Source organism: Pipistrellus kuhlii, unplaced genomic scaffold (assembly GCF_014108245.1).
Source record: "Pipistrellus kuhlii isolate mPipKuh1 unplaced genomic scaffold, mPipKuh1.p scaffold_m20_p_6, whole genome shotgun sequence".
In the NCBI taxonomy this organism is placed as follows: Eukaryota; Metazoa; Chordata; class Mammalia; order Chiroptera; family Vespertilionidae; genus Pipistrellus; species Pipistrellus kuhlii.
Genome location: NW_023425562.1, coordinates 7,843,294 through 7,855,217, shown reverse-complemented (window position 1 = coordinate 7,855,217; position 11,924 = coordinate 7,843,294). Strand labels below are relative to the sequence as shown.

The window sequence follows — 11,924 nt, the reverse complement described above, 5'->3', positions numbered from 1 at the left end:
TTTGCATTTGGGTATTATATAATTAAATTACCTCTTAAGTGTAGTTTAAGTGTAAAATTCTCTAGCTAATTTAATAAAAAGCTTTTTTTTTTTTTTTAATAAAAAGCTTTTGAACTGATCTACAAAATTAACCATCATTTGTAAAGCTGTTTCTTGTAGAAAATACTTGTAGATTTCTTGTGTTGACTTAGAAAGCTTTTTTATATTTGGGGTTACCAATACTGGGAGTATCTACAATGTATTTAAACAAGTTCACTAGCCAGATATAATGGAACCAGTCTGCCGCCTTGTGGAATTTTGATGAAACTTCCAATTTTTACAGATTGAGACCATGACAGTAATTTAGAAATGATGTTCAACTATTAGTTATATGTCAACTTAAAAACCAGTTTTCTTTAACATACCTATGCAAGATCTATATGAGGACAACCAAAACACTGCTAATATTTGAATAAATGTAGAGGTATTTCTGTTCTTGGCTAGGAGGAATGCACAAAAAAAAAAAAAGTTGAGTATTTATGGGAAAAGATTCAACTTGCTTTCATTATATAAAAGACTAGAGGGACACCCCCTCCCTGTGCATGAATTTTGTGCACCAGGCCTCAAATAGTCTTCCAAAATGCCTATACCAATTTACACGCCCACGTAGAGATTTTTAATCGCTTTTCTTTCCAATATATTTTATTGATTTTTTTATAGAGAGGAAGGGAGAGGGATAGAGAGTTAGAAACTGATCAGAGAGAATCATGGATCAGCTGCCTCTTGCACACTCCCTACTGGGGATGTGCCCACAATCAAGGTACATGCCCTTGACCAGAATCGAACCTGGGACCTTTCAGTCAGCAAGCCAACACTCTATCCATTCTGGCAAACCATTTAGGGATATGACTCCTTTCCTGGTTCTGAGACTTTTCCCCTAGGCCCAGAGGATACCAGGCCGGGCAGACCCCGCCCACCAGCCCTGCTCAGACCCAAGGCACGCCCCGCCCCCGCGCTGCTTCCGCCCCGCCTATGCCTGAGGTCCCGCCTCTTCCTTGACGTCACATCCGGCCGGGCGCCATCTTGCTGTTTCGCCGTGGGTCCCGGGCGTCAGGCCGGCGGTGGCTGGGGCGTGGGGAAGGGTGGGGTGAGGGGGCGAGGCCGCGGCGAGTGCGGCCGGACTCTCCTCCCCTCCGCCCCACCGCGTGCGGCCGGCGGCGGGAGCGCGGCGGCATGTCCGCCTTCTCCGAGGCGGCGCTGGAGAAGAAGCTGTCGGAGTTGAGCAACTCGCAGCAGAGCGTGCAGACCTTGTCCCTGTGGCTCATCCACCACCGCAAGCACTCGCGCCCCATCGTCACCGTGTGGGAGCGGGAGCTGCGGAAAGGTGAGTCCCCGGGAGCCCCGTGCCCCGATCGGCCCGGCCCCGCGCCGCCCGGCGCCCCGGTCCCCCGGCCGCGGGGTCCCCCGGCGCCCGGCCCCCCGGCTGCGGGGTTCCCCGGCCCTCCGGCCCCCCGGCTGCGGGGTTCCCCGGCCCCCCGGATGCGGGTCCCCTGGCGCCCCGGCCCCCTGGCTGCGGGGTCCCCCGGCCCCCCGGCTGCGGATCCCCTGGCGCCCCGACCTCCTGGCTGCGGGGTCCCCCGGCCCCCCGGCTGCGGGTCCCCTGGCGCTCCGGCGCCCCGGCTGCGGGGTCCCGGGGGCCGGAGAGCGGCGTGCACCGCGCTGCCCGCCAGGCCGGCCCTGTGTAGGTATTGCTGGATCCAGGGGCGAAGGGTTAAAAAAAGACCGATTGATTTAGCACAGAAACAGTCACTAGGGGCTCAAGACTCCGCACCTAACGGGTCAGACATTCAGGCAGCCGGGCATTGTTTTTGTTTTTGTTTCTTTCATTCTGCACATCAGTGATGGAGGCTGGCCAGGAGAGAAGTAGGGAGGTGCAAAGGAAAAGATTGGTGTGAGGGTGGGGGTGACTGTCATCATGTCTATAGCACATCAGCACAATCTTGTAAAATTAAAGGAATCAGTTTTAGAACTGGGAAGTCTGCAAGAAGATGTGGAGTGCCAGGGGGAGAATCCTGGGTGTATAGGTTTTAGAGGACCTGGGTTGGGCAGATTTCTATTTGTTTGTTTGTTTATTTAAATTATTATTTGTGTACATATCTTACATTGCCCCCCCCCCCTGCATACATGCCCTCCCTCCCCAGAGCTTTGTGTCCATTGGTTGTACTTATATGCATGTATACAAGTCCTGCGGTTGATCTCTTATCTCCCCCATGGGCAGATTTCTTAATCTCGGTATTGGAGTTGCTTCATCTGATTATGAGATGTTTGGATTAAATGATCTAGTCATTTCTTGCTGATTGTGTGCCTCTAGGGCAACCGTCTTTGTTTTTCTGATGCTGCTTCTGTAAGGGAAGTTAACTTTTTCCAGTAGTAATTTACTCTCACTGAAATACCCAGAATCATTTCACTTCTGCACAGCACCTTCATCTGTAAGAACTGATTGCATGTTAGTGCGACTGAAAATTTAAAAAAAACAAACAACATTTGCTTAGTTTGGATTTGTACCTCAATTCTTAATTCGTTGAGTAGAGAAAGTGGGTACTCTTTGTTGTTGATGTAGTGAAAAGATGGTTATTTATTAAAGGTTTTAATAAGTTGTTATTGATCAAAACAGACGCCTGTTTACCGACCCATGTGGAAACCATTATGCTGTATTAATTAATATGAGAGCCAGTGTAGCCTTGGCTATTTAGAATGGAGACAAAACTTTTTTTTCTTTCGTGTTAATTCAGTAGAAGAAATTGATTTAGAGCTCCATTTTCAGTTCATATATAAGTGTGTGTGTGTATTTGACTCTCAAGGAGGAATTTATCTTCAGTGAGTTGGTCAGAAAGGTTTGAGAAATCCATATATGAAGGTCTGGAAAATAGCTGTGAATTTTGACATGGCAGGAATGTCTTTGCTTCTATACCTTACTGGATTTCAGAATCAGCAACAGGTTTATCCTTTTTGGCAGCTGGAGCATTTAAAAACACTTACAGTCAATAGGGGGTTGATACCAGACTATTTTCAAGAACGGCCACAAATCAGTAGAAAAATGGTGATACTGTTAAACGTGAGAGAAAACTTGAAAGGCCAATAAATGATACTTAATCTTACTAATCAGGGAAAAATAAACCAGTGAGACGCCACTTTATATTCTTTAAAAAAATAATAATTTTCATTCTTTTTATAAAAAAAAATTTAAATTGATTTTAGAGAGTAAGGGAAGGGGAGAGATAGAAACATCAATATACATCTCATGTGGGGATCGAACCCAAAACCCAGACATGTGCCCTTGACTGGAATGGAATATGGGACCTTCAGTCCGCAGGCAGACACTGTCCACTGAACCAGACCAGCTAGGGCTCCACTTTATATTCTTTATTTTGCAAAATTAAAAAGAAAGACAATGTTCTTAAAGTAAGTTAGAGAAAGAAATGTTATTAAGAAAAACATAACATCCTGGCCAGGAATTATATAATGAAAGCAAGTTGAATCTTTTCCCATAAATACTCAACTTTTTTTTTTGTGCATTCCTCCTAGCCAAGAACAGAAATACCTCTACATTTATTCAAATATTAGCAGTGTTTTGGTTGTCCTCATATAGATCTTGCATAGGTATGTTAAAGACTAGAGGGACACCCCCTCCCTGTGCATGAATTTTGTGCACCAGGCCTCAAATAGTCAGTGATTCTGATCATTGAGGATAAGGAGAAGCGAATTGGTGAGGATAAGGAGAAGCGAACTTTTTTGGGGGGAGGGGGTGGAGAGAAATGAACTTTCTCATCCTGCCCGGGAGAATATAAAAAGGCAATCAGTTTTGCAACCTCGAAAAAGTTGAAATATATGTTTATCCTTTGACCAAGCAGTTTTCTTTCTAGGAATATATCCTAGAAACTAGTATTTATGCTCAAGGAGTTATGTTTATTGCAGACTGTTAGTAACAAAATTAGATACAGTTTTAAACATCTCAGTGTATGAACAACTGTACTGTGATATTTACATAATGTAGTACTGTCTGGTTTTCATGAATGAACTAGAGTTATATAAAACATGACAGATTAAAAACAACAGTAAACAAAATATTGAGCTGAGAAAGCAAGGTACAGACCAATATGCCATTTAGTAGTTTGAAAACATGTAAAGCAATACTCTAGTTTATAGATATCTGTAGTTTCAGTTACATGCATCATAAGGATTAACACCCTATTTTATGATAGTGGTGTTGACATAAGAAACATCCAAATTGTAGAGAATTTTTACAAGATTTTATTTGAGTCAAACTGACGACATATGCCAGAGAGTGAAATCTCAAATGCTCTGGAGAATAACAGTTTTGCAGTTTTTGTGTATTTGAAATTCAGGAGGGGAAAGGAAGGTAGGGATTGGATTACAGGATAGTTAACAAGATTATGAGTTCTCTTGAGGATTACTATGCCCTTTGAGGGGATTCTGGTGGATCAAAGGTGTGTTAACTTGGAATCATAAGAACAATGCGCTGGGCTGGTTTAAAACCTTTCTCTGAAGAAGTTATAGGCCTGGGGCATGGCTACACCATCACCTAAACCAGTTAGGAATTTCTGATCAGATCTACCTGTGACGTTACTTTCCATAGAACCCCCCCTTTTTTTTAAATTTTTTTTTAATTTTTATTTAAATCAATCTTTATTGTTCATAATATTACAAAGGTTCCTCACTTCTTCCCCACTCCACCCTCCACCCCCTCCCCATCCCCCATTGTCCTCATCCATGGGTGCACAGTTTATGTTCAGTCTCTTCCCGCATCCACCATTCCCCCTTTCCCTGATAACTGTCAGTCCACTCCCCTCCTGTATCTCCAACTCTACTACAATCAACAGTTAATATTGTTCATCAGGTTTTTCAATCTCTTTTTTTTTTTTTTTTTGCCCCCCTCCCTCCCTCCCACAAATCCCCTCCCTCCCCAGAGTTTTGTGTCCATTGGTTGTATTTATATGCATGTATAAAAGTCCTTCGGTTGATCTATTACATAGAACCCCTTTTATTTGTCCATCGTGGTTAGTTACCATAAAGGAGAGAGGAAATGAATATGGGTTTGTTACCAATTTTTAAAATATTGATACAAATGTCAGAAATGATAGATGTGTCATTTATTACCTGTGTTTGGGGATGTTTCCATGTTTAAATGCTTCATAATTAGAAAATTTAAGGCATATAAATAGTTGCTTTAGGAACTGAATGGTGTTGGTGATTATAATAAGGTTGGTAATAGTGATAATTCTGTATTTAATTTTTATACTGTTCACAGCGGCTGTCCCGGTTTTAGATTGCCACTTACACTACACCAAGCCATGTCAAACTCAAAGGCTAACACCGGCCAAATAAACAAGGTGTAACTTTATGTGGGCTGCAGAAAAACAAAAGCTTCCATTTTCATAGCAACGTAGGTTTATTTCCATAGAAGCATACTGAATACAAAGGGCTGGAATAAATGAGTAATCATTAAAAAAAAGAATAGGACATTTTAATAAAAATTAATACTTTTTCTTGAACATTAGCTTACCAGACATTGAATAACTGCACAAATTAATAAACCTAACACAAATAAACCTATTTTTCTTGTTCTCTGAAACCGAAATAATTCCTGTTGTGCACACCAAACAAGTCAGTCTAAAACTAATGACTTGGCCATTGGCTGCTAAAATATTTGTTGCTACAGTGTTAGTGGAGAGAGGGTGCACCTGCGTAAGCGCCTGAGGGAAATGAATGAAACACAGTTGTAATGATCAGTAATTATTGAACATTGTAGTTTGTTATTAATAATTGTGTATAACAGGCTATTGTAAAAATTAAGTTATGAAGTTTTTATTACATTTCTTACATGCCATTATATTGGCTGGGCTGCAAAAATATTCATTGTGGGCCACATGCTGCCTGTGGGCCGCAGGTTTGACATGCTTGCACTATACCATGGTCCCAGTTCCTGCAGGTGCTTATTTTGAGTTTTGAAAAGAAGTCAACCTAGTGAGTGTGGAATGGTATTTGCTTGTGGTTTTATTTTGCATCATAATGATTAGTCTGACTATATAGTGAGGATTTATTTCTGGGCTCTTTATTCCATGGGCTACATGCCTCTTTTATACCACAATTGACTCTTGAACAATGCAGGGCTAGAGGGATACCAACCCCTAGTGCAGTCAAAAATCTGCAAATAACTTAGCCCCAAACTTTACTAATAGCTTAGTGTTGACTGAAAGCTTATGGATAGCATGATCAATGAACACATTTTGTATGTTATATGTATTATATACTATGTTCTTAAAGTAAGGTAGAGAAAGAAATGTTATTAAGAAAAACATAACATCCTGGCCAGTGTTGCTCAGTGGTTGAGTGTCAACATGTAAACCAGGAGGTTGAGGTCCGATTCCATTCCCATTCCCCGTCAGGGCACAAGCCCCAGAAGGGGGGCATGCAGGAGGCAGCCAATCAGTGATTCTGATCATTGATGTTTCTATCCCTCTTTCCTCCCTTCCTCTCTCTAAAGTCAATAAAAACATTAAAAAAAATCATAAGAAAGAGAAAATATATTTAGTATTTGTTTAAAAATTAGCATTTAAGTGGACCCACACAGTTCAAACCTACATCTTTCAAGGGTCAATTGTGTTCTGATTACTGTAGCTTTCTAGTAAGTCTCCCTATTATAATTTTCTTTTTTGAAGTGGTTTAGGCTATTTGGGATGAGAATATATGAATTTTAGGATGGATTTTTCTTTTTCTGCAAAAATGCCCTTGGGAGTTTGAGAGAGATTGCATTTAATCTGTAAGTCATTTTGAGTATTGTTATCTCAATATTTACTCTTCCAGTTCATGAACATTGGATGTATTTCAATTTATGCCTTCTTTCAGCAGTGTTGTAGTTTTTGGTATATAAGTTTTATAACTCCTTAATTAAATTTATTACTATTTTATTGTTTTGATATACCTGTAAGGACTTGTTTTCTTAGTTGCCTTTTGTATTGTTCAGTTGTAATTGATAAGTATAACTGATTTTTGAATGTTGATTGTGTATCTTGCAACTTTGTTGAATATGTTTATTAGTTCTAATAGTTTTTTTGTGGAATCTGTAGGGTTTTCTACAAGTAAGATTATGTCATCTGTAAACAGAGATAATATTACCTCTTTTATTTCTTTTTCTTGAGTTGCTATGGGTAGAACTTCTAAAACTATCCTATATAATAAAAGCCTAATATGCAAATTGACCAAATGGCAGAATGACCAGTTGCTATGATGTGCACTGGCCACCAGGGGGCAGACTTTCAACACAGAACTGCCCACAGGCCCCAGGCCAGCCAAGATGGGTGCCAGCAGGGCCTCCCCCCCCAATCCCGAATCGCCCTATCAGTTGCCCTGCAGAAGGAGGCAACTGGCAGTGGCAGGGGCGGGGCTAGCCAGTGAACTAACTGGGCGCGGCTCCCGCATTGAGCATCTGTCCCCCGAGAGGGAGGCGGCTGCAGGGGGCAAGGCCAGCATGGGCCCCCCTCCCTCCCTTTGCCTCACCCATCACCCCACACATTGGCCCTGATTGCTGACCTGTGCACGAATTTTATGTACCAGGCCTCTAGTGTTAAGTAAAAGTTGTGAAAGTGGACATCCTCCTCTTCCTGAATCTTAGGGAGAAAGCTTTCAGTCTTTTGCAGTTAAATATGGTGTTAGATGTGAGTACATATCTTTTTAATGATCTGTGTGACAAGATGGGAAGAGTACATAAAGTACTATTCATAGAACATTCTGGAGGAAATATACTTATGTGATTGAGTTATGAATGAAATCAGCTGCTTTTTTCATGGTGCACCATTTTTATTTAAAAAAAAAAAAAAGACAGAGAAACTGGTTATTCAGACATGGCTATTTGGCAGGTTTTTCTCATAAGTGAATGTAGTGAGCCTGTTTTGTCGAGGAAGAATACTGACAGTATTTGTTGCCCATTATGAAATTCAAGGTTTCAAGCAAAAATTAGAATTTTGGAAAATTTGCATCTGCCACCCTGAGTCTAAAAACTTTCCAATACTTTTTAACACTTTTCCAGTGAAATCAATAATGATATTTACAAATGTGATTTTTGATACTGCCTGATAAAATGTTTCAACGTTTGGAATATCTGTGTAACTAGCTGAACCAACATTCTTCAAAAGACTGATGCACAATGTTACAAAATTCTGCATAAGTAAAACATCCATGGTAGACTAACGGGTTTTAATATTATAAAGTTTTTTATATGTTTTCAGATTTTATATTGTAATTGAGAATCTTAAAAATCACAACTTGTTGGGTTTTGGTGTTGTTTTAAAGAAGATATCCACAATTTATCTGTAAAGGCCATTAAAATACTTTTTATCAGCTGTATGTCTGGGGGAGGCCTGCTTTTTTTCATTATTTCCAACAAAACCATTTATTGTGGTTAAGTTTTGGATACTTATCTTTTAAACAAATGTTATTTATGTTAGCATATAATGTTTTTCTATTATTGCTCTTGGATGAATTAATACATATTTTTAAATTTCCAATAAGGTAAGTATCGGAAGCTCTTTTTTTTTTTTTAATTTATTGATTTTGTACGGAGAGGAAGGGAGAGAGATAGAGAGTTAGAAACATCGATGAGAGTCATCGTATCAGCTGCCTCTTGTACACCCCCTACTGGGGATATGCCCGCAACCAAGGTCCATGCCCTTGACCGGAATCGAACCCCGGGACTTTTCAGTCTCCAAGCCGATGCTCTTATCCATTGAGCCAAACCGGTTCGGCTCTTTAGATTTCTCAAAAATTACAAGAGCATGAAGGGTACCGAGATCAGAAAATTCGAGAACTACTCTCACATTAACAGAGACCATGAATGCTTTACATTAATTTTGTTTTATTTAATTGTAATCTTGCCTAATTTATTATAGTTATTTTGGTTTTCAACACCAACTTTTAAATCTGTGTAATTACTATTAATAATCCATAAAAAATATGTACAGTAATTCTGAAGTTTCTTCCAACCACCTCTTCCTAGGAGTGCTTTAGCTCTGAAACTAGAGGCCTTAATGTGGAAATTTTTAAAAATACTATTATAGGTAGATAATTATAGATTCACATTAAGTTGTAAGAAATAATACAGAGAGATTCTGTTTACCCCTTGCCAGTTTCTTCCAATGATAACATCATGCAAAACTAGTTTTCTATAAAATTTTAAAGCTAGATATTGCAAAACAACACTGCAACTGTGATATTGACATTGATATAGTCAAGATACAGAGCATTTTCATTATCACAAGGAATCCTTGCGTTGACTTTTCACAGTGACATCCACTTCACTCTTGGTACACCCTCTACTTAACCCCGGTTTTTCAAATTTTTATGAATCAAGTTTTCAGTGTCAATTTTAAGCACTCTGCTTAGCCCTGGATTCTGAAGATTTTTTTGTACATTTTGTTCTAAAATGTTTCTAGTTTTATATTTAAGTCCATGATTCATTTAGAGTTAATATTTGTATAAGGTGTGAAATTTAGGGTTCACTTTTTGCATATGGATATTTAGATGTTTCAACATCATTTGTTGAAAAGAGGAATTTTCATTCATTCTGTTGCTTTTGTGCCTTTGTCAAAATTGACCTGGGCATAGCACTTGGCTGGTTTTGTTCAGTGAATAGAGAGAGTGATGGCCTGATGACTGAAGGATCCTGGGATCAATTCTGGTTAAGGGCCCATACCCAGGTTGCGGGCTCGACCCCCAATAGGGGGCATGCGGGAGGCAGCTGATCAATGATTCTCATCATTGATGTTTCTATCTATCTCTCCCTCTCCCTCTGTGAAATCAATAAAAAAAATATATATTAAAAAGAAATTGACCTGGGCATATTTGTGTGAATCTATTTCTGGGTTCTCTATTATTCTAGTCTACTGATCTATGTGTATCTCCCTCAACCAATACCATACATAATTTTGATTATGATAGCTATATAATAAGTCTTGAAAATTGATAGGTTATGTTTGCTATATATATTTTTTTCTTTTGCTATATTTTCAAAATTGTTTTAGCTATTCTGGTTTACTTGCCTTTCTATACAGACTTTAGGATAATGCAACTTTTATCAAGATCTTAACAAAATAATCTATATTGATACAAACAAGATTATCCTAAAGTCATTCGCAAGGAATACTTCATTGGAAGTGTTCTGCACTTTCGTTCCATCACATTAACAGATGCATAATGTGAACTTACTTTATATTTAAGGACAAATTTGATCATTTGGTGTGTTATGAATCCATTATACAGCTCCCCATCACCTTCTACTCAGTGACTGTAGCAGCCACTGATGAGCTGGTTTAACCCTGTTTTTAAAAAATCAGGGGTTGCCAAAATGTGAATTTCTAAATTTTTTTATACTTATTTTTATTTAACATGTACCAAATATTACATGTATATTGCACACAAATATTGGAAACTTTTATTCCTTTCTGAAAGCACTTGAGATGAAAGGCTTAGACATATTTTTGTCAAAACCTTTTAAAGTATTATTTTATTTCCCATATTTCTTGTCTGGGTACATTAATATTACCTTATACATGTATATGCTTGTAAATATATACTTAACATTAATGTATGTGTAGAAGGTTGAAATGTAGCAGAAACAACAGAAAAGGAGAGAAAGAAGACAAGAGACACAGAAAATAAGCAGATGTGACGGGCAAATAGTGAATGTCTAAGGCCTACTCACTGAGTGAAAAGTAGCCAGTGGCCTGGTGGAAGTCTCACCGCTCTGGCAGAACCTGAGATGAAAACTGCCAGTTCTGAAACTGTCTTTGGGGGTCAGTCATTCTGTGTTTACAATCCAGAATTCTTCTGTAACCGAGATTCTCAAAAGTGTGAACCCCAGGCTGCAACATTAGTATGTCCTGATAATTTGTTGGATATGCAGATTCGTGGGTTCTACCCCAGATCTACATCAGAAGTTATGTGGATAGGAACCAGTAATCTATGTTTTCATAAGCCTTCTAGGTGATTCTGAGGCATACTGAAATTGTATAAGAACTTTCTTTCATCAACCATTGGTGACTCTGAAATGCGGTTCAAATAGGCACAACAGGATAAATGTTTACTTTTCCCCTTCGTCAACTGAGTCATTTATTTAGCAACCTTTTTTTTTTTTTTTTTTTGGAGGTATAATGGCCATAACAGTTTTAATATAATAACCAGTCTTCACAAAATAACTTTAATATGTTGTGTCTGGGCTAGCAGCATCTCACACTGTGACATTCCTATCCTATATAATAAAAGGGTAATATGCAAATTGTCCCCTTGACCAGGAGTTCGACCAGGAGGCAGGTTGGCCAACTGCCCGTGTCCCCTCCTCCTGGCCAGGCTGGCCGGACCCTACCCATGCATGAATTCATGCACCAGGCCTCTAATATATATATGTGTGTGTGTATGCAGATACCTGCATCCATCTTTATAATTCAAGGTTGCAGTTAAATACTCCTAATTCACTTGAATTACCATTGTAATAGGTGATCAGAAACTTTGTACTTTCTAAAAAAAGACATGCTTAACATTTTCTGACATTACTTCTAAATTCAGGTGAAGCACAAAATCCCCCAAAACATATATTCTGCTCTAAAATTAAGTGGTTGAGAGTTTGTAGTAAAAGCTATCATGTTTTAACATTTCCACCACAGAGTACATACAAATAAACATAAATAATTGCTATTTAAAACATGTAATGGATATACCATGATTTCTTTAATCATCTTTTTTTATTTTTTAATATATTTTGATTTTTACAGAGAAGAAGGGAGAGGGATAGAGAGTTATAAACATCGATGAGAGAGAAACATCAACCAGCTACCTCCTGCACACTCCCCACTGGGGATGTGCCCTCAACCAAG

The 11,924-nt window shown here is 39.2% G+C and overlaps 1 protein-coding gene across 2 annotated transcripts in view; it reads left to right on the top strand.

Annotated features, from left to right (window-relative positions):
• The first annotated feature begins 1,059 nt into the window (after positions 1-1,059).
• RPRD1A (regulation of nuclear pre-mRNA domain containing 1A) overlaps positions 1,060-11,924 on the top strand; it is a 35,187-nt gene continuing 24,322 nt past the window's right edge. For both annotated transcript variants that reach the window (XM_036418027.2, XM_036418028.2), the window contains exon 1: positions 1,060-1,363. In XM_036418027.2, coding sequence (XP_036273920.1) covers positions 1,213-1,363 — 151 coding nt within the window. In that variant the 5' untranslated portion in view covers positions 1,060-1,212. The remainder of the gene's footprint in view (positions 1,364-11,924) is intronic.